The following is a 24,322-nucleotide window of genomic DNA, read 5'->3' on the forward strand; positions in this document are numbered from 1 at the left end:
GATTGGCAGAGTTCTGTCAAAAGTGACTGAACCTTGTAACCAACTGACAATCACTTAAACGGTAATGAACATGACTGACATCTCAAACATATCGGCACCAGTTGGATTTGCTTGGAGCTGCAGTAGTGGTTAGTTGAGGAGCCTAATCCAAATGTTTTACACAGGAATATATCTGTTTTTTTTTTTGTTTTTTTTTGTTTTTTTTTTAATCTTTGCAATTTGCAAATTAATTGCAAGTAGAAAGTTCTCTTTTTATTTCATTAGATTTTCATTAATTTCTGAAATTTGTTGTTTATATGTCTGTAAGACAAAAGTCTCTTGATGCTCATACTTATGAGGAGATACTGAAAATGAATGTTTAATGAAGAAAGCAGACCAATGCCAAATGTTTTAACAGTTAGGGAGCAAAGAAAGGTCCTTTTATCTCTTGTGCTTCTTTATATATGTGCAATATACACATACAGTGTTTATACATACATATATGCATATAATGCCCTACACTAATATTGGCACCCTTTGTAAATATCATCAAAGAAAGCTGTGAAAAATTTGCAGTCAAAAAAATTGACAAATTGCTCTACTGGATACTCTCATGGATATCAATTGCAAACACAAGAAAGGTTTATCCAAAGATTTTGTTAATATTTTGTTAAATATAGGTGTGCAAAAATTAATAGCACCCTTATGAATTCATATGAGAAAAATATATTTAAATTATATTCCCACTGATATTTTTTAGTACACCTGGGTGACTAGGAGCAGGAAATTGTTCAAGCATGACTTCCTGTTTTTGCAGGGGTATAAATATGAGCTAACACATAGGCCAAATTCCCTTAGCCATTCATAACAATAGGTAAGACCAAGGAATATAGCTGTGATGTGCGGCAACGGGTTGTTGAACTTCATAAAATGGGAAGTGGCTATAAGAAAATAGCACAAGCATTGAAAATGTCAATTTCCACCATCAGGGAAATAATTAAGAAGTTCCAGTCAACGGGAAATGTTATGAATCAACCTGGAAGAGGTTGTGTGTCTATATTCTCTCAACACACTGTGAAGAGGTTGGTTTGAATGGCCAAAAAATCTCCACAAATCACAGCTGGAGAATTGCAGAAGTCAGTTGCGTCTTGGGGTCAGAAAGTCTCCAAAACTACAATCTGAAATAATAAATAAATTTAAAGTATTAAAAAAGGAATTAAAAAAATAAATAAATAGAACACCAGAGGTGGTTTTGGTGCACACAGAGAGGTAGCCATATGGAAAAGTACCTCATGCCCACTTTAAGTATGGTGGTGGCTCTTTAATGTTTTTCTGCCAGAGGACCTGGACATTTTGCTAGGATATATGGCAGCATGGACTCTATCAAATATCAACAGATATTAAATGAAAACCTTACTGCCTCTGGCAGTAAGCTTAAAATGGGCCATGGTTGGATCTTCCATCAGGACAATGAGCCAAAACATACATAAAAATCAACACAAAAATGGTTTACTGACCACAAAATCAAAGTTCTGCCATGGCCATTCCAATCCCCTGACTTGAAAAATCCTTCAAATTTCAAGATCCACACTCGTGGAGTGTATCTTTTATTTGTCTGTCCAGAGCATATTATTCCAAAAAGCCTGGTCTTTGCCTATATGCTCATCCTTTTCTGATTGTAGAAGCATGCACTTTAACGCCAACAGTTGCAGAACTTACTGGTAGATCCTGTGATGAAATCTTGGGGTTATTTGAGACTTCTTTTTGCATCAAACAGTCTGCTCTTTGGCTGAATTTGCTGGGACGGAAAGTCCTGGACAAATCGGCAGTCATTTGAAATCTGAGCCATTGATAGATTATTTACCTTACAGTGGATTGATTTATTTCAAATAATTTGGAGATCTTTTTAAATCCCTTGCCAAACTCAAAGTATCCACGACCTTTTTTCTGAAGGCCTTATAGAACCCTTTAGATCTTGGCATGATGACACCACACACCTCAATAGCAAAGGGAACACCAGACACTAGACATGTGTCACAATTTCCCCTCATGCTAAGCGCTGGAGCACGCAGCGTGCTCCAAAGAGCAAGCACGCGCTTCTGGATTTTCAGTGACATTGACTCTGTTTACTTTCTACACGTCCATCTGTTATGGTTTATGTCCTGTCTCTGCCCTGTATGGTCATTGGTTGTTTCCCGTATGTGTCATCATTAGTCTCAGCTGTTTTTGTGTTCACCCTTGATTATGTTTGTCATTTAAACCCGTCGTGTCTCTTTGTACTTTCTGAAGTATTACTTGAGTTTTCAGTATACCAAGTGTTTGTTCCTTGTTTCATGTGTTCTAGTTTTGATCTTGTTCTCGCCCTCATTTTTCGATTCTGTTTTGCGTTATTTATGTCTGTTTGCTGATCGCCTGACCCATTGCCTGTTTTGGACCACGTTTTGGATTTGTCTGCCTATCTCTACTCCAATAAAGCTATTATCTGCAATTGCATCCATCCTAACCTCCATTACATTCTGTAACATTACAATATGAGAGGGATATATATAAAGTCAGGTTCCACCTGCACTCCCTAAGCAGATTCTAATCACTGGCATGCAATCTTGAACACCTGATTCTAATTTTATGGATTTGAAGGGTGTACTTACTTTTTCCATTTGAATGATCTGTTTTTTATTCATTTAAATTGTAAAAATTACCACAATATTTTATTTTATAGAGTGTATCAACTTTATTAATAGACACTGTTTCAAATGTTTGCTTTTCCAAATATATACTGTGTGTGAATGTATATATATATATTATAATACATATAAAAATATAATACAGTTTGTATTAAATATATATATATATATATATATATATATATATATATATATATATATATATATATATATATTCAAATTGAATTAATACAAACTGTTCTGAATATGAAATTTCCCATTGACTGAATTGATAAAATGCTAAGAAAGTCTTTGCATGACTACAATTCAATTTATTTACATTAAGCTGAGAAACAAACTGTTAGCAGTGTGTCACTTATAGCTTAAGATTTCAATGATTTCAGTATTTTCATATGGAATCTTCAGATTGAATGTTTAGCACAACCACATTTGAATGTAACAACAATTACAATACAAATATCAAAAAAGCTATTCCAAGCTTTGCCATACTACAGCCAACAGGTTAATTATATATATTATAATGACTAGCATGTCTTACAATAACTGAAGCACTTTCTTTTAACAGCAGGCTAGCTTACTGCAACCAAACAGCAACACTGCATCAATAATAATAATCATTAAACTGCAATTAATTACCTTGACAGCTAATTAGGTTCACTTTCCACTCTCAGCCTGTTTGCTTGCACATTTTCTCCAGGGTTAGACCTGTTATATATTTAATATGTATATATATATATATATATATATATATATATATATATATATATATATATATATATAATATAGTATATATATATATATATATATATATATATATATAATATAGTATATAATATAACATATAATGCAGACATCCAAACTCTCCCAGAAATATCCCGCATTTTATATTTAATATGTGAATTGTTGTAGTCCTTAATGTTTGTTTTAGCACATCTACTTTGCTCACTAGTAAGCTAGTTAACTTAGCAAACCACATATAGTGTCACAGTCATGTTACAGTGTTTCTTTTTGTAGTCCTGTGACTTAAATATGATGAAAACAATAGCAAAATTAGACTGACTTGTGGAAGCTTATGGAATCCAAAAGCCTAGTGTAATCTTTGACAATCATATAGCTCATGGTAAGTCTTGAAAGGTTAATAAAATTCAGTGAACTTTGCTTAATTTGCCACACCAAATTCATTGCAAATATTATTTCACTATTCAAAGTCATCCATCTGATACACTATATGGCCAACAGTATGTAGACACCTGACCGCTACACCTATATGTGGTTCTTCCCCAAACTGTTGACAAATTTGGAAGCACACAATTGAACATTATGTCTTTGTATGCTGGAGCATAACAATTTCCCTTCACTGGAACTAAGGGGCCCAAATCTGTTCCAGTGTCACATTGCCCCCTACACAAAATGAGGTCAATAAAGACACGTTATGCCAAGGTTGGAGTGGAAGAACTCAAGTAGCCTGCACAGAGCCCTGACCTCAACCACACTGAGCACCTTTGGGATGACTTGGAAAACCTGAACACATGAATTGGGACATCAGTGCGAAACCACTTGTGGGTTAATGGGCGAAAATCTCCAGGGCCATGGTCCAAAATCTAGTGGAAAGCCTTCTCACAAAAGAGGAGGCTGTTATATCAGCAAAAGGGGGACAAACTCCATATTAACACTCATGGTTTTGGAATGGAGACATCCAACTCTCCCGGAACTTCCTTGAGTCTCCTGTATTTTAATAGCAGCTCCCTGACGCAAATTATATACAATATCCCAGAAATACATATATATATTTTTTGTAGATCGAGCAAGAGAGTTAAACTTTTAATGGCAGATGGGCTCTGGAGAAACAGAGAGAGCAAGTGACAGACCTGGTGAGAGTGACACAGTGCGCGTCCTGATTGGTCTTTCTTTGTGCTAACTAACCTTTCAGTTTTCTCGGTAGGCGGGCTTTACAGTCGACCTCTCTCTCTCCAGTTCATCCATCAGTTTGGTTCAGTTAATGTCTGCAGCACCATAGCAGAGTGTCCAAATTTGTAAAAAAAAAAAAAAAAACAATGCACTTCGCCCCAGACTACACTAAAGTGTACCCATGCAAAATAGGGGTTAAACACAATGACAGTGTAGCTCCCTGTACTGTTTGCAGCAGTGATTTCTCAATTTCCCATGGTGGGTTAAATTACATGTTGAGGTGAGTTTAATAGGTGTCATTCATCCATTAGCATAGCTAACATTATTTTAACTAGCTGCTATAAGGTGCTATTGTATTGATGTCTAGGTGATGAGGCCAAACTCCCTGTAGACATGTGTAAAGTAGTTATTGAATATAAAAATGACTCCATGAGTGGAATAATACAGTAATATAATATAGTATATTATAATGTGAAACAGTGCAAGTACATATTTTAATGTCACATTTTCTGCATATACCAGAAAAGCTGTTTGCATTAGTGTGTGTAAATAGTGTGTGTAAATAGTTGCAATACATTGTTAAATAAATAGTTGCGTTCTGTCATAATTTAATATCGTATCCTTGTTCATACATGTTTGGTGGCTGTGGGTATATGTGTGGATGTGGCTGGGTCGGTGGAGCGCAGTAGACAGTGAATCCACCTCCCTGAATTTAGTTTTTGCAGGTTGGGATGTCTGGGAACGGTATATTGGTCAGGTGTCCACATACTTTTGACCATATGCTGTACACTATTTTACACTGCTCTATAAAATTATCTTACCATAATTCTGAGAGCAGCACTACTGTCAGATCCGGATTAATTATTTTAAAAAATAATCGTTACCTTTTGACCAATCAGATTTGAGAATTCAACAGTGTTGTATTTAATGAAAAATATTTATAATAAGCAATAACATGCAATGGGTGACACTTTAATATTTAAGCAGTGTTTTAACCATAATATGTTTCAGACATAAGTTTTCTCTTCCCCCATGCAAAACAGTAGTTTAAAAATGTTTTGGTAAAGCCTCCTTGGAGAAAATAACAATGGCCTAATGCCTGTTAAGTTAGGAGAATGCTTATAGAGGGAGCTTGGACATTCTTCCATGCAGAACATTTCAAAAGCCTTCAAATTCTTATGGTTGTATATGTAAACTGTCCCAGGTTTTCAATAGGGTTCAGATCGGAAATACTAGCTGCAAAACAACCCCAAATTATCAGTGATCCAACAAATTATTTTACAGTGGGGTATCATGTGTTTCCTTGTATTTACTTCCCTTTTTTGATGCTTGGAGAAGTTCAGAAGCTGTAATTTGTGGGCTGCTCTCAGGAAGGGCTTTTATTTTCCTGCAACCCATCCAGCTTGTTTGTAAGGAAGTGGTATGTTATAATTTAACACATGATAACCCCAAGAATCCCTTAAACTGTGCAATTCTAAGACTGTGATCTTGGAGTTTTCCTTTACTTCCTTCAACATCTTTGTCACTGTGTGGAGGATGGTATGTCACAAGCCTTTTTTTCCCCCTGACAATTTTTTATTTTATTTTTTTTTTTAAATATGGCTCTTATTATGCATGGTGATATTTTAACAGCTTCTGTATTTTTAAGCTATAATCAGATCAACTGTAAAGTGATTATATTAGTAATTAGCTATATTAAATTATATATTAGATTATTTTAATAATATCAAAGAATGAAAATAATTTCATAAATATTACTGAATTATTACTGAATATTACTAAAACATTATGATTTAAATAAAAGTCTTCTAGTACAAAACCTCAATGATACTTTAAAATGAAATCCAATATATTTTTCTTCAAATATAATTGTACAGTCATCTACTGTATAAACCACAGGACCTTTATAGAAGCACTTAATGTTAAGGCAGATCACAAACAAATAATTTTCTGCCATGACCTAGAAAGGCCTCTTCCTCTCTGGATTTTGAACAACGTACAATGCAACACAATTCTCAGCCCTCTGCCAGTGATACCTAAGGAGAAGACAAGCACACAGACACACACACGCACACACACAAACAGACACACACACAGAAACACACATAGACACACACACACACAGATACACGCACAAGCACACACATACACACACACACACACACACACACACGCACACGCGCACACACACACACACACACACACACACACACACACACACACACACACACACACACACACACACACACACACACACACACTTGTGTTACATAAGCAACCAGTAAAGACTAAACTTATGGCATACAGTACAACTCCCCCCCAAAAAATAAAATTAAAAATTCTATCGCTAACTGTATTTTACAGTAGCCACTTACTCTGTCAGTGCAAGTACCAAAAGACAGTCCCCCACAGAGAGATTGTAGTGTTGGCCATTCATAGAGACACTCGAGGATCCCTCCTACAATGAGTGGCAGTAAAATAAATAAATATGCTAGACCACTTGTCAGTGAACACACACAAGTTAAGTAAATAAATAAATTTGAGAAATATACTAGCTGCCAGATCCATCCATCGGAGGCTCTTTTAGATGTCTCTGATTCTCCAGGACCAAATAGCATAACCTGAAAAACAAATAGTTATGGATGATGTGATTGCCAATTTTCCCTTAATGATTCTATCAACCAGCCTCTTCATAATATTTCTCTTTAAGACCAATGTGCATTCCTTGAAACTGACCTGATGAAAGGTAAGACAACAACTGTGAAACCTCACTTGTTTTTTAATACTTGTTTAAATCATTGAAACTTTGATCAATGTAAGTAAAATGAGAGCAGTCCATCCAAACATACAGATGGAACACAATCCACAGAGTTAATATTGTAAGATTTTAAAATCCCATATAAAAATGGAATATGTTGTAAATGTATTCCAAAATATAAATCAATTGTATTACATTTTTACAATAGGAAACAATTAACAAGTATAGAAATTATCCATTAGCAGGTTATGTGCCAAACCTGCTTTCTGAAAGAATTTCCCAGATGGCCCTGTCTTTCACTACCACCTGTGTCAATACCCACAAATCAGCTCAATCAGCCAATAGCTTGCATCTAGACATTCTGATTGTTCACTTACATTTGATTTCCCCTGACTGGAAAAGTTAAGCTGATTATTTTACCCTCAGATGTATGTTGTTTGTGAGTCCCTGAAATAGGGTTTCAGGTGTACACACATTGCACTTCCACAGGTTACATTTGTGTGGTATTAATGTCACAACTGGGAAGCTTGTACTAGATCATATTGTTTTCCTTCTTACCTCAGTCTCAAACTGAGTTCCAAACATGTCCAGAGGTCTTCCGCTGACCAGTGCGGGCTTCTGCTTCTCCACCCAGTCTTTGAAGCAGAACGCGGTCATCACATTCATTGTGTTGAGTAGGTAAGGTGGTGGCTTGATAGGTTCAGCTACAAACATTCATGTCAGTGAATATGTTGTCCACTTATTGTTATAAATGTACAAAAACATACAATATAGTGTATATACATTACACTTAAGTATTGAGATGGTAACCTTTTTTGCACAAACTATAATTACACCCTATATGTTGCAACGAGGGAATGATTACCAAAAAAGAGCTGTGTCAAGGCAAAGATCTTGGTAAGGGGAAACATTTCTTTAGCTTTGAAGTTTCAAAAGAGAACAGTGGCTTACATAATATTTAAATGGAAGAAGTTTGAAACAACAGCGTTTCTTTCTAGAGCTGGGTGCTTGCCAAACCAAGCAAACAAAGGAGAAGTGCTTTAGATAGAGAGGTGGCCAAAGGATCATGAAGACTGGACTCCAGAGGTCTTGTGTGAATATTGGAAAACCTTACAAAAGGTCAACCAATTCTGCAGCACATCACCATTTGTAGCATAAAGGACTCTCAGACCATGAGAAACAAAATTTTATAGTATCATGAAACCAGATTGCACAATTTGGCCTGAAGGTCAAATATTACACGTGGAGAAACCCACTTAGTGCTCATCATTTGACCAGTTCCATCTCTACCATGAAGTACAGTGGTAGCTGCATCATGCTGTGGGGACTGAGAGACAAGATAAAGGGAGCAAACTACAGAAGCATTCTTGAGGAAAGCCTGCTCAAGTGCGCTCATGGTATGAGGCTGGGGAAGGTTTGCTTTTCAACAATGACCCAAAACATTCAATCAAGTCAATATAGGAGTGTTTTTGGGACAAGAGTGGACTAGCCACAATCTAGAGATTAACCTGACTGAACACCTCTGGAGAGACATGAAAATAGAGTATAGTTATTCTCCCCAACAAACATAACATCGCTTGAGAGATTCTGCAAAAACAAAAATCCTCCAATTCATGTAAGCCAAACTTGTAGCACCAAATCCAAGAAGACTTACAGATGTGTTTGCTGTCAGGATCATTTAACAGATTACTGATTGAAAGGTCTGAATACTTGTGCAAATGTGATAGTTATTTTTAATTGATAGGATTTTTTTTTATTATAAATTTGCAAAACTGTGAAAGCTTTTGATTTTTTAAAGAAGGTTTTAATAGAACAAAATGAGGAAAAAGAGAAGGGGTCTGAATATTTTGAAATGCCACACATACATACAGTACTCTTTGACTGAAGGGAACTGTTCATATAAAACACACATCCAAGTCTAACAATTGGCGCAGAGGTCAAAAAGCAGTTACCTGGGTCAGGTTTTCCAGTCTTATGCTGCTTCGATGCCATAAACCTGTCAGCAAAAACAAAGTTTGTCTGTATAGGCTGTGTACCCAGAGAGCATTTTTTTAGACTCATAACAATGACTTACTCCTGAATAACTGGAACTAGCTGAGTGCCCAGGTTCTCACAGTAAAACCAGCGCTCAAACAGGATGTCAGTGCTGTTATCCACGTAGTACCTGGAATAAAAAATAACCTGCTGGAGAAAGAATTTTAAATATATACAGCCGTAAATATTTTGTGATATTTCTGGCTGTGTTTGGAATTGAGTGACCATACAGCTTTTAAAGTAGAATTGAGAGGCTACACATTTGGGGCATTGCCACAGCTAAGAATATTTGTGAAATCACTTGTTCTTTGTCAAAAAGCCATCATAGTCAAGTGATTCTGATTATGGCATTGTTTCATGTGCATGGTATGGTCCAAAATCCTATTGTGAAAACTTATTTATTTATTTATTTATTTATTTATTTATTTATTATCAGCGTCTAAGATATTACACAATTGATAGTGATTATTTGTAATGTAACAGTACATTACAAATTAGTTTTATTAGGCTACCTTAAATCTGTGTATTCTTTGTATTTTGTAAATTGTAGTGTCTTTTTTTTTTTTTACACACCATTTAACAATTACCCATTGATTATATATGCCTTAACACAGACTATTCCCTGAGGACCAGTTGATGATATTAAAGCAGTACATGTGATATAGTTTTATTAGTATCTGGCTACAATAGAAATCAAAAGTCTACACCTATTTTTTATACGCTGTAATTTCACAGTGAGGATTGAAAAAGTTCTGACATGATTTATACTGGTTTCATATGTTTACATCACAAAAACCTGCCATTTTAACAGGGGTGTGTAGACTTTTTATATCCACTGTAAGTTACCGGAGACAGTCTGTCTCTGAGTGCAGTCGTCTCCTCTCCACCACTAGTCCCACTGTGTTGGCCTGTCTCTGAGGAGAGTGGGGGATTCGTGCTGGCAGCAAAAACATCTGGGGAAAAAATTAGGGCCAGATCATATAGCATATTTAGACAGTTAAATGCATTCAAAAACCCAGTGATATGCAGAGAAGCGGAAAGAAACAAAGAACTGGCTACCATCAGTATCAGAGCCACAGCAGGGCAGGCAAAGGACTCTGACACTTCAATCAGCCCCAAGTCGTGATTCCTACCTCTCCTTCACGGATATGCACATCTTTGTGTTTGCCATTCTCTATCACTTTCAAGACCATGTCTCCCCGGATCTGGTAAAATAGCTGAAACAAGCAGTGCGAGGTCAGTATAAAAACACCAATATGACAGTTGTTTCATACCATCTGTGCTATTTCAATTCAACCTTTAAATTTAAGTCCAGGCAAATTATTATCAGAAATAAAATTGAATCAGAAAATTATCTCTAACTCTAAGACTATATTGTAGTGTTGTGTTTACCATTTAGGCACACCATTTACTAATTAAGTGTCACTGTATTTAGGCATACACTGACCTCTACTGACCACACCAGTGCTTTGGTGTACAAGCTTCAGCACTACAAATGTTAGTATTTTTGTTTTAACACAACCTGTTTAACTCGTTTGTTAATTTCCCAGTGTTTTTAATGAACTGGGGTTTGTGTACTGAAAACAAATAAAATAAAATAAAATCAGACGACTGGTTGTAATTGATTGGATTTAACACCCATGTACCGAATGCAAAGTTAACATTCTCTAACATTTTCTAAAGGAAACTACAATTTTGTTTTCTTTTTGAATTTCTTTTCTTAGTCTTAAATAATACACAGTGTATGAAGTGTGAACATAGCCAAACAACAACAAAAAATGCTAGTGGTTCATACTTGCAGAAAGACAAATGGACTTTGTCCTTTTTGTGAAAGATTACTGTTATCAGGAGGGTCCAAAAAACCTCTACGCTTTGTGAGTCTGGCTCATGAATGTTAACATAAAATATGTAACTCATGACAGTCTTGGTTACATTTGCTACATTGGCATTAGACTCTTCTAATCCAGAAAGCTTTAACTTTAAACATGGGCAATAAGAAAGCAGGAAGGAAGATATTTTATAAGTTACAAATGTGGGCCATTTTTTAGTAGCACGTGTATTTGAAGGCCAACACACTAAAACTATCATCAAATAAATGTACAAAAATGTAAGGATGGAAAAACTGTTTATTTTAGATGGTAGGATCAACCATAAGCATTGTTATAGTCATTATTGAGTGGGTTGAATGACTTTTCAACCTTATACAAATTGGTTTAATGTTTAATACACTTTATAAAAATTAAGTTATTATTTGATATGTGATTGAGTGAGTTGAGCATAAGAAGGGGATTGCACTTTAGGAGCTACTCGAGATATTTTGATTTTATAGATGGTTCTCCTTGAGCTGGGCAATTCCTGAATGAAGTTATGCGGTCCACTGATTACAAACCTTGTATACCACTGTGCAATCAAAACTACTTTACCATAAATGGAGCAAAAATCAAATAATTAGTAAGAGAGATTTGGAGCCTTAATTTGCCCTTATCACAATTTTCATTGCATAGTCATACTTCACCTCTTCACCCTCCTCTATGTGGTAATCCTTCCGTATGTTTGGACCACCAACAAACATGATATTTAATTGATAGAAGAACCTGAAAATAACATTTTATTTACTGAGTTCAGTGTAGATAATATTAGCATAATAATCTTAAATGGCTATTATCTAATCTACTTACATTAATTTGTTGCAGACAGGTGGTAAGAAAGAAGCCTCATTCTCCTTAATCCACTTGTCTATGTTGATATGAAGAGACTGGTTTGTCATTTTTCTTATTGATTTAGGCTATAGCAATATGGCAGCAGCAATTTTGAGCACTTATATCATGTTGTGTATTTACTCTTCATGCATTAATGTTGTACCTGTTGCCAGAGACAAAGTGGGTGGGGAGGAGCACAGACCACGTGTGTGGGTACAAGGTTGTGCTTCAGTGAAATCCTTGTTTACCGTTCACTGGTTAACTAATAGTACACACATAACCCTTGAACCCAGACCTTTGGAAGTTGGTTTTTAGCCTGGCTGTTACTTGTGGCTGTTGTAGAAATCATTCAAGACTTTTGACACACTCTCTGCCTGACTGAACATTGGTCAAAGTAACGCATATACTTTAATAAAAATGAAGATAATGAAAACAATTAATTAGTCCTTAGGGGGGTGATTTGATTATGACTTTTCATTTTCTTGAGTTGTTTTTAAATGTTATTTTATTATTTAAGCTTTGGATTACTTTGTTAATGGTTTGCCTTTAATTGTGTTACGTCTATCTATCTTATTCATTGTTTGTTTTTTTTTTTTTTTTTTTTTTTTGACAAATCAGTGTAATGGAAACATTATGTATATACAGTGCCCTCCACTAATATTGGCACCTTTAGTAAATATGAACAAAGAAGGCTGTGAAAAATTGTCTATATTGTTTAACCTTTTGATCTTTTGTTTAAAAATTCACAAAAATACTCTGCTCTCGTGGATATCAAACATTTTCAAACACAAAACAGGTTTATCCAAAGAAAATATCTTTGTTAAATATAGGTGTTGTTACGTCCCTCCTTTTATGTCCAGGGGTATAAAGTAAAATAAAATAAATAAATTTACAGCATTTATCAAGAGCGACTTACTTTTTTCTTCTTCTTCTTCATTTATACATCTGAGCAGTTGAGGGTTAAGGGTCTTGCTCAAGGGCCCAACACTGGTGGCTCAGCAGTGCTGGGGTTTAAACTCATAACCTTCTGATCAGTAACGCAAAGTCTTAACCACTGTTTAAGCTGAGAATAGAAGAACCACCACTATTTAGGCATGTTTTGTGGGAAATGCAGAACGAGATAAGTATTTACAGGTAATAATACAGAACAAATCAACAAGTATTTACAAGAAACAGGGGAGCAATTATACAGCTAGTATTTACATGTAGCAGGTTCAGAACACAGCAGAGAGGGACAATGAGCAGTGATAAATCAAAGAAATCAGCCAAACAAAATGATCACTCCTCTCGATACCTGCAATTCTTACATGACTAATGTCTCAAAAATAAAGAAAACAATCTTTAGCGCTGGAGCGCCCTACCTAACCTACTCTAGCTATATAAGCAGAAAATACAAATGATGGCACCCGCTCCTTAACTAGCATGTATATACAGTTTCAAACTCTACATGATGCACCATGCATGCCACGTGATGTACTTCCCTATCCACTCCTCGCTAGTCTGATGTGGTCGTGGAAGGTCTGTTTGGCTGAACAGAGATCTGAGTCGACCCACAAACAGTTGGAGCAAAACACTCAAAGAAATTTGAAATGGCCGAAGTGTACAGACTAAAAAGGTTATTCTGAAACTAAACAAACTCAAGGAATGATTTTCCAGTTATTAATCTGATAAAAGCAATTAACATAACAAGTGTCAATTGAATAAACAAATCAATAATTATTGCCATTAATTTCCTTTATACTGAATCTTTTACATAAGCAATCATAGTAAGCTATCAGAAGGGGTGGTACCACTACTATCATTTGGCCAATGCCCTTATCCAAAGCAACTTACATTTATCTCATTTACACATCTGAGAAGTTGAAGGGCCCAAGAGCAACAGCTTGGCATTGAACTCATGATATTATGATCAGTAGTCCAATGTCTTAACCACTGATGTACCACTGCCCAATTAATGCTTTTCATTTTTCTATAAAAACATACAGACTACATAACTATGTATTTTGCTTTTAGCACTATATGGAGCCAGGGTTTTCATTATATTTTTTTACTCAACTGTGGCGTAAACGGGCTTCCATACATAATACCTGATACTGTAACGTTTCCAAGTGGAGTGCAATTCACACACATACTGTATGTTATTATTTTTTCGTAAATAATAAAATTAGCCATGTTTGCTAATAGCGGGACAACATTACGCTAACTGCTGTGGGTAAATAATAAAACCAGCCGTGTTTGACATTAAGTATGTTTTTATTTATTTTTTTATTTTTATTTTTTATTTTTTTGTATGGGCCGTCTCACCGTGTCAAGTACTTTCATGACACCGGAAGTGATTCGACACCCATTTCCGCACCCATTGGCCCTGGTGGCCTTCCATAACATTCACACGTAAAGTAAAAGTAAAAACGCAATAGAAAACTTCTTTATTAGAGTTCATGTCGCGTAGGAGGAAAATAATCCGTGCTGCAGCCAAAAAGTAGCTTCGACCGAGGTTTTATTATGGACCGTCTACCTCTGCGGTATTAGCAGCTAGTTGTATAGATTAAAAATAGTTCTCTTAGCCATTTAGTTCATCTTCCTTGTGTTTTGGTTTATTTACTCATCTAATAAATTAAGCTTTTGCCTTTTATTGTGGTCAAAATCGGTCGGCAGATAGTGAGATCAAACTGATTTTGTCAGCATTCAAGCTAGACAAAGCGCCGGTTTACGTTAATTGCGTAGAGAAGAGTGCTATTTGCTCACCACGAATCTAGCGGTGAGTTAGCTGACCTAGTTAATAAAGCAGCTGATTTCAGTATTGTGTAGCCTGGGTCGGTTATATAAAGCATTACAAATTCATATAGTGTGTTAATATACTAAACCGAAATAATTGATTGCATGCAGTTATAACGCTGATTACTTGTACTAACGCTATAAGACGTGCAGGAAGACTAAATGGACGGAGCTCCAGTGGCGCAATCGGTTAGCGCGCGGTACTTATACAGCAGTACAATGCAGAGCAATGCCGAGGTTGTGAGTTCGAGCCTCACCTGGAGCACAGCTTTTGGAAACCGAATTGCTTGTTTTTTGAGTTATTTCTGTTTGTTGGATCTTACATGATGCAGTAATGACTTCAAATATCCTATTACCCCACAGGTGATCAAAATTCAACTGTAAAAGATATAGATGCTGAGAATAAATGAATTAGTTATATGATTATAGAGTCAGATAAGAACGAGCTTTTTGCATATTTATAATCTGAGTGTCAGTCAACTGTTACAGTTCTGAAGCTGAACTATTTCGAGCTGTCCAACATAAAATTTGAAAGGACTTTAATGAAACAGTATATATTTGAATTGGGTATATTTGTTTCCCCCGTTTATTAATCTAATCAAAGAATTACACCTATGTGCACCTCGTACTAATTTATTTAACAGTGTACAACTTGTTTAACTAGGTACTGATTATATCTGTTTTAAACAACAGAGGGCGCTATAAGATAAACTATAAGTCACTCGATTCCCCTTCAAATTTCTGAGCCATGTGGTGGCAGTGTTGTCCAAAGTTTTCAAATAAATAAATAAATAAACAAACCCTTCAGCTAAATTGAAGCACAGGGCTAGATTTCTGATCTGTGCAGATATATGTTGTTTGTTAAATAATTCAGTACCTTTACTATATGAGTGATGCACTGTATTGTGGTTTAACCCTTAAGTTCTGATCATGTCAAAATGACCCAGCTAAAAATTATTTTGAAGTGCTTGGCTTAATTTATCTAAACCTGAAAAAAAAAAAGAAAAAAAAAAAAAACATGGTTAAGAGTCATATTGCCAAGTTGGTGTTATGGTTTTTTTTCTCCCTAAACAAAATTTGTAGATGGTCCCTATATTGTATTTCTACTCCCAGCAATCACTATGGCAAAAAGGATGTATATGATATTTTTATGTTACAATTGTATTTCTACAAAGTCCTGGAATGGCTCAGAAGGACATAAAATTGTTAGGTACTGAGATTTAGCATATCTGATAGTGTGAAATGTAGATGAAGTGAGTAAGTGTTCATGAGTAGGAGGCCTCTGAGTTGATACCGTGATGAATCAACTTGAATAGTACAGACAATTGGCTATAAGCAACACTTCCTCACCATTGCAAATTAAATGACTAACGCTGGAATGAATGGCCCAGGAGCTTACTGATGATGTAAACAGTATGATGACTTTGCCTTTTTTCAGGACTGGTGGAGGCCAGGATACAATTAACATGAGATCAGTGGAAAGCAATGTCTGTGCCGAGAAAGGAGCTGCATTGAGCAGAACAAACATTAACACACTGGAGCTGGTATGTTCTGGTTCTTTGATGTCTCCCTCTCATAAATCTCCTAAAATGAACAACTAGAATAGTGGGAAACAGTTTGCATAAGTGTTAAGATCTGCTCATAAATGTATAGTCTGGTGGAATTTTTTCACAATGCTTTAGCGTTTCGATACCTGCTAACGGAGCCATTTCAGTGCATCAAGGTCATTGTGCTTTGTGCCTGCAAATCAACCACAGTTCTCCACACAGACCGACAGATAGATGGATTAATAATTACACACATATTGTATACACTTCACTGATCCTGTGAGTGAAACTGTCATTACAGCAGCCAAACAAAGCACACATGTAAGTAATAACTAATTATTTTCAAACCCCAGTATTGCTTACCGCAGACATTTTTTATGACTAAGTGGTTAAAAAACAAAACAAAACAAAACAAAACAAAAAAAAAACATGCATTCATTCATCTTTAGTAACTGCTTTATTCTGATCAGGGTTGTGGTGGATCCAGAGCCTATCCCAGGAACACTGGGTGCAGGGAGTTATTGGGTGGCGTCATTCCTGTTTGCTGGATCATAAATGAAGTGGTAATGTCATACACCTCATACAAGTGTATGAAGACACTATGGACACTAGTTCATCACAGTGTACCATGCACACACACATTCACACACTCTTCCACGTTTTAGCATAGACAATCCACTCACCAGCATGTTGTTGAGAAGTTGGAGGAAACTGGAGAAACAGGAGGAAACCCACATGGACAGAGGGACAACAGACAGTAACCAAATCTCAAGATTGAGCTAGGACCCTGGAACTGTGAGGTGGCAACAAAAATATAATACAAAATATCCGATATATTCCACAGTTCTCAAAAACTGTAATGTGATTACATTCTCTTCAGATATAATTCATTAGTTTATTTGTGCTGACATACAGAGTGACAGTAATTAAGTAGGCTGTTACCCCTGTTACCCCTACTCATGGACTTAAATATAGTACACTTAAGACATTTTTTGTGAAATCAGTGCTTTGCCCATACATGCCCTCTGTCAATGGCAAGTCAGCAGCATCCACCATCACTGTGTTCTGTCAGCACTTGTGGTGTTTCAAGAGACCATATGCTTAGTTGACTTTGGAACACGGACAAGACCAAACACACAATCATCACTACAATGCATTTCCCTTAGCCAGACATTCCAGTAAAGTTTCTTGTACATTAAATTTTCGTTTTTGCAGTTTTCTCATTTCTTGTTCTTTGTATTTAATCACTTGTCTAAGGCAAATGCAAGTGTAAGTACCATTACATCAATAACTGTGAAATGTGAAAGTCATTCTGGAGGATACAATGTGAATTTTACACTGTGAGTAGTAAGTCCTGCTGCCTTATCACTCTTTCCATGTGTTTTACAGTAGTTGCCATGTCACCAAGAGGAAAATAAATCACTCATTGGCAAGCTGTATTTAGTCCTTGTTAATAACATAAACATGATGGTGTGAGCAAAGGCATCTTGAGATTAGTCTTCTTCCATGACAGTTTTTTCATGACACAAATTTTAGATGAAAAGCTAAACTTCAAATCGAAGATATTTTTTAATGGGGCAAGCTATAAAAAAATTACAAACCCTCATCATATTACACATTTTAATAAAGAAACTAATTTTCAGATAGGCATCCCAACCAGCATGTGTTACTGCCTCTCACCTACTGTTCCTGGGATAGGCTCCAGATCCACCAAAATGGTTACCTGAAGATGAATTAATGATTTAATGAATAAAATTATTATTGATTTTGTAAGCAGATAAGTTAGAAAGCTTCAATCAACTGAATGGAGAGAAGGCTAGTTTTGCTTTATTTTTAAGTGTACAGGTTTTTGTTCTTTGTCTTTTCTTATGCTTTCTTTTATTATTTCAAACATAACAGTGAAAAGAAATATAAACCTGTTGAATTTTGTGAATCCACACAGCCAAATCTCTGAATGTATAGTATAGGCTAGTTTTTGTTACAGATGTCAGTAACTTGACAACCTGCATTCTTAGTCTCCTTTGTAAATCTCATTTCTGGACAACTAATGACAGAGCGCTGAGTCTTGGCTTATAATTCTCATGTGTCTCTGCCTAGCTGTCTTTGCCCCGTTGTAAGTTGCGACAGTTTATTGATTCGGTTGCCCTCAGGTAGCATTCCTTATGCTAGAAGATATGATTATTATCATTGTTACTGTTTTTCTCTCAGTGCTCCAGACAGATTGATTATGAAATGCCCCAAAAGAACATGATGTCATGACACTTGGCATGAGGGACAACAGATCTGAGGAGAAGTGTTGTCAAAAGTTGCCTTTTAATGAATTGTGTTTTATTGGTCTCAAAATGTTTGCTATAGGCAATACTGGAGTCTGAAAATAGTTTATGTGGGTATATCTGCACATTCACCTTTGTTGTTGTTGTTATTGTTGTTGTTGTTATTGTTGCTGTTGTTTTAGACATATTGCAGTATTTGCCACTAATGTAGTTTTGGCCCGTACTACATAAGTACATTGTGTGTTTCACTCTACACATGAAGTATGCTTGAGTTACTGGAATCAAGTGAAACCATTTGGAAGAAAGGTTTCAAGCTTGTACTAACTGGCAGAAGGAAAGTGTGGGAAGAGTAAGTGAATTATACAGGGGGAGGCTGGATTTCCGAAGCTTTCTGAGTTCCTACACTCAACACAGAAATCTCTTTAGCCTAATTAATTATTACTCTTAACTCGCTGCTCCTGTGCCAATCCTTTGACAGTCCTGCTTAAATCAACAACAGACACACCTACAGTTACTGGATCAGTATTCTGTGCCTTGTAAATCTGCAATGTTAAAGCTCAGGATTGAAGACTTGTTATTTCTTCAGTATCTTGACATTTCTCTATATGCATATATCTTTATTTTTCAAAGAGCTTTCATTCAGAATTCATTATGAATAAATATGTTCCCAGGCATTTTCATGTGGTACTTCAGTATGTGAGTTAGCTTTCTGAAACTCTGGAATTATAGGGTAAATAACTGCAGATGAGAAGCTCATTTCCTTCCCAGAGAATTATGCATTCAGTCATTCATCCTGAGCATCTCAGCACGGGTGGTTCTTTTAAAAAGTGCCTCCCTTAAGTTCCCGTGTAAGACTTCCTGGAATGTTTTTCCCCCTGCAGCTTTTCAGAGCCTTTTATCAGCATAAACCCTGCTTTGCATTTCTTTCTTTTTTTATCTGACAGGCCATAGACACATTATGCACAGTCCTTTCTTTTCTATTCTGGCTTTAGCAATTGAACAGGACACCGCAATACCACATCCTCTGGACTCATTGCCCACATCCAGATAACATGAATAATGGATTCTCAGTGAAAGTATCCCATTTGATTTATGTGTGTTCAAAGAGCCAGATAGTGGGAAAGTGTTCAGATGGTGGTCCAATAATCTTACTTGTGGAGGACCTTTCTGTGCAAAGATGCCTAAGCTCATCTCAGCTAGGCTGTTTTTGAATGATGATCTGAACAATAGAGCCAGAAGATATAAACATACAAAATAAAATAGACATAATAATTTTATGCGCATATAATAATAATAATAAAAAGATTAAAATTTTCACAGGTGCAGTTGCCTTCAAACAGATTGTACACTCTATTTATATTCATCTCTGCATTCACTTTTTCTTCCACATTAGTTCAATATTAGTCCAATTATTCAGTTTCATTTTCCACATTCATTAACTGGTGCTACTGCGATGGTGGTATTGAGTTTTGTGTAGAGCTCTTTACCTACAGGGTTGCCTCATCATACAAGGTGGTTTGGATCTTTTCTGTGGCTACATATTATTATTTTCTGTGGCTACATAAACGGTCAATGTGGCCTCAAAATTGCAAATTCAAGCCATTACAAATAATTGAATGAATGGTCAAGGTTAGGGCTAGAGCTTGGGTTACTATTAATGGCTATATGGGCAACTTGTTTGCAATCAATCCAACTAAATCAATCTTGCTTATTAGAAATCAGATTGTAAGATGAGGACTTCTGCTGCCTGGGAAAAAGCCAATGTCACCACACTGTTCCAAGAAATTTGACAGAATATCTTTCAACTGTATGCCAGTTAAAATAACCAATATTTTTTCATGCTCAATCCATACAGGATTTTGCAGAGTTTATTTATTTTTTGTGATTGTTGAAGCTAAAAATGGTTGATTTTTCTGCAGCTTTTGTTATAAAATTTGCCATGAGTGTTTTGTGTTTTGTTTTTACAGAAAAGCACTTGATTTTTGAAATTGCAATTGCACTAAATAGTTTTACATGGTCTTTCTCAGTGATGTTTGTTGGTAAATGAGACCTTTTATCTGTACTCATGTTCGACACGTGGAGCTTTGCCTGAATGCGTGTTGTGGTGATGCCACATGATGCGTCTTGGCCCAAATCTGGGGGAAAATCTGCAGTAATTTAGAAAAATGGCAAGCTCCTCAGAATATTATGGCATTTGCTTGAATTTGTGTTCATTTCTGTGATCACAAAAATGCAAAACCCTGAAGGGAATGCATACTGGAGAAGCGCAATGCAGTCCTATTTTGCACTACTTTTGTATTTCTGTCCAGAGACATATGTGTTGTACAGTCAACTCTTCGTGATCATGAGCCAAACTTGATTGCCTAATATATGCTTTGGATTTCCCATTAAAAAATACTTGCCTTTCTCCAAATTAACTTTATATAAATTTCTCTTAGAGTTAAAATTATTGACACCCCAAGAGAATATTTAGAATAAATGCAGTTGTAATTCTTTTATATTTTACAAATTGACCTTGGTCATACATACTTGTTGTGGTTGACCATATATATAAGGTTGCACACACAAAATACTTTTGTAATTCATTCAGTGGAGAAATCCCCATTGCTGTTAAAACAAAAGGCGAGTTGTTGTTGACCAGCAGAGGTCCAGTAGTAGATCCTTGATGAGAACATTTTAAAGTCTGAAACAACTAAATTGCTCAGCAGAGGAAGACATGAGTGTATTGCTCACTTGGACAGTAAGCGACGCTATGTGTCTTGGCTGAATTACCACCTCTGGGTGTGCATTACTTTCTAATAATTCAATGTCCAACATCAGTTATTCCTTACATATAAAAGTTGGATCACGGATTAGATCACTGAGTGTCAAATGATATGGTGGACAACTATCTACATTTGAACAATTCATCCTAGAGTTTTTGCTACTGATCATTGTTTCATTATATGCCTACACAGACATGTCCGTTCAGTCGTTAATCCTTTCATTCACCCTACAATTTATTACCCAGATTTTTACAATTGTTTCAGTAAAAATATTTTAGCGAGTTTCCACAAGTCAAGCATAATCTATTTACCATGTTGCATTATTAATGGTGTTCTAAAGGAAAAATAAAAAGCATGAATGGCCCATTCAGTCTTTTCATTTATGCCTTTACTTAGTGGGGTAATGAGCCAACTGCATGTGATTTTGACAGTGGCTAAAGTTGGCCCCCTCTAGACTGTTTACTCTGTGCCAGGCCCTAATCCCTCCAAAGCAAGGCGTCTGACATCATTCCTTCCAGACACTGTGGCTTGTTATTGCTGCCATTCCAGGACTTCGTGCTATAACTGAGCAAACATTTCATGGGACTTCACAGGGGCTGTCATTCCAGCAACAGAGCATCGTAGGGGTTCAACACACTAGCACGCTTCAGACTGGGGGGCCTACAGACTTACGTTAATTACATAGCACAGAGATCAGCCGCATTAGCACCCCTACTGAAGCTATCATTTATAGACTTAGTAGCTTATGAACTATAAATCTGCTCGTCATAGGGAACCTGTTGAATTACCAACAACCACAAAATATATCTGAAGTGTTTATGCTATTTATATGACTTAAACATACATAAACAGTAAGTAAATATTTGTTCAGGAGCGGCTGGTCCTATTCTCGCAATTAAAGAGACAGTGTACCCCAGAATAATGTCACTAATACTAATTGATTAAGATTCACTTTATTTGTCCATATATAGAAACTCAGAGTGAAGGATGTAGGTGTTCTGCTGGAAATTATCAGAAAGGATGGCTGTAAGTCAGTGTAACATGAACATTGCTTAGTAATGCAGAAAAGATGTGTTCCATCTCCTAAAAGCTGGACTAATGTTGTCTCTTCCCCTTGGTTCCCAGACCTCATGGCCAAAATTAACAGCATGCTTGATATAGGCTGATTTCTCTCCCTTCTATCAAATTATGTTGTTCAAGTATACATTTACTCGGATACCATTACTGTACAGCTCCCAAGCCATTTCTTGAGGGTCACCTTTGTATCCCTAGAGCTTACACATGTTCTTTGCCATTGCATATCCATATCTCTGGCTCTTGAGCATTTAGTGTCACTCAGGGTACCCCTCTTGGACACATGCATTTTCTCCAAAATCAACATGTCCCTCAGCCCATTGTGCTGCAGCTTTGGTGCAAGGCTGACTGTTAGTTCGTTACCAATGAGTGGTTTGGATAGTGTTTTATCCGGGTTAATCCCAGTAAGCGAGACTAGACTATACCAACATGCACTTCTAAAGAAGAACCTCTCATGACACATGGTTCAACACAAACACATATCTACTCCTGCGCACTATGCTGATTTTTTTTTCTTACTATAAAACTCAGCAGATGTTTGCACTTAAAATGCAAAGAAACACCATTTAGATATGGAGTATCAGAATTATTTGAAAATATCTGAAAGAATGTGATTCACAGCTTACGGCAATCTAGCCTGGTTCTAGGGCAATCAAAATTAAAAACTGATTGAACATGGTTACAATTAATTTAAATCAGTGTTTAGGTTGAAGGAGAATCCCCAGCTGGTTCAAAAGTCTTAACTTTTACTGTAAATGTTTAGACATATTGGGCCTCTTTTCAGTTCTGTATGTGTATTTGCTTTGGAAGTCCTTCCCCCAACATGTTAACATTCAAAAGCTTCAGCCTCACTTATAGCTTTATAGGGACCGTGTAAACAGAAATTTACACAAATTTCTCCATACATCAAATGAAGGTGATTAGCTAAGACATGTTTAATGTCTTAGGTTTGCCTCTTTAGTTTTGAAATTGATCGATGAGCTAAATGTAGCTGACAAGTAAGAAAAGCTCATAGCCTACAGTTTACCTTTGGTTTAACTGCTTGTATTATGCATCAAGTATTGCAGCCATTTTACACACACACACACACACACACACACACACACACACACACACACACACACACACACACACACACACACACACACACACTCACACACTCATCTTGGGGTAATTTAGAGTGGGTGGAGGGAGGAAACTCATGTGAATTTGGGGAAAACATGCAGAACTACAAAATAACCAGTAAAGCCTAGTTAACACACTACATGATTTTAAGCCTGAATTGCAAGTCGCTGAACTCGCCAAGAAAAACCCTTTGATTGGAGACAAATCGGGTGTCGATCGTTATGTGTGAACTACTCAATGACGCATCTCAGAGGCTTGCCGACACATCGGCGAAGCATCAGGGACGCCACACAGATATTTGGCATGCTAAATATCTGGAGCTGTCGGGCGACGCCAAATCTTGTGGTGAGAAGAGTATCGTCACTGGGAGTGATTGTGGCAACAAGCTACAGCCAATGAGAGAGCAAGGCATGGAGTGAGGTCACTGTGAGGAAGAGAAACCCATGAAACCTATGGCAGAAGCATAAAGGGGAGAAACTGTACAACTTTTTAACATGCAAAAAGACATTCTTTCATCCACTTTCTTTGTCTTTTCCTGTTTGGGGTTTCTTCAGCACAAATCATTGCACAAACAGCTCTCACCGCTTGTTTCTGTCCTACGTCCATCTTCAAATAAACAACTCCTGTTTCGCGTGTGGTTTTCGCATCATGTATCCGTGTCACTTCTCACATGTGTTTACATGAGAAAGCGTAGTTTGGAC

The 24,322-nt window shown here is 36.5% G+C and overlaps 1 protein-coding gene, 1 long non-coding RNA gene and 1 other non-coding gene across 3 annotated transcripts; 2 read left to right on the forward strand and 1 right to left on the reverse strand.

Annotated features, from left to right (window-relative positions):
• Window positions 1–6,460: 6,460 nt before the first annotated feature.
• On the reverse strand, window positions 6,461–12,208 carry haao (3-hydroxyanthranilate 3,4-dioxygenase). Its single transcript, NM_001201311.2, has 10 exons — window positions 12,042–12,208; window positions 11,879–11,957; window positions 10,497–10,580; window positions 10,210–10,316; window positions 9,404–9,493; window positions 9,282–9,325; window positions 7,888–8,033; window positions 7,124–7,192; window positions 6,947–7,029; window positions 6,461–6,607 (listed from the first exon to the last, which is right to left on the reverse strand). The coding sequence occupies exons 1-10, from the start codon at window positions 12,128–12,130 to the stop codon at window positions 6,532–6,534; spliced, it is 867 nt and encodes a 288-aa protein (NP_001188240.1). The 5' UTR covers window positions 12,131–12,208; the 3' UTR covers window positions 6,461–6,531.
• A 1,728-nt stretch (window positions 12,209–13,936) lies between these two features.
• LOC124627714 (uncharacterized) lies at window positions 13,937–23,364 on the forward strand. Its single transcript, XR_006982219.2, has 3 exons — window positions 13,937–15,200; window positions 16,276–16,947; window positions 17,050–23,364. It is a non-coding gene; the product is annotated as an uncharacterized LOC124627714 (long non-coding RNA).
• trnai-uau (transfer RNA isoleucine (anticodon UAU)) lies at window positions 15,009–15,102 on the forward strand. Its single transcript has 2 exons — window positions 15,009–15,046; window positions 15,067–15,102. It is a non-coding gene; the product is annotated as a tRNA-Ile (tRNA).
• Window positions 23,365–24,322: the final 958 nt, after the last annotated feature.

This window comes from Ictalurus punctatus, chromosome 3, assembly GCF_001660625.3.
Source record: "Ictalurus punctatus breed USDA103 chromosome 3, Coco_2.0, whole genome shotgun sequence".
Classification (NCBI taxonomy): domain Eukaryota; kingdom Metazoa; phylum Chordata; class Actinopteri; order Siluriformes; family Ictaluridae; genus Ictalurus; species Ictalurus punctatus.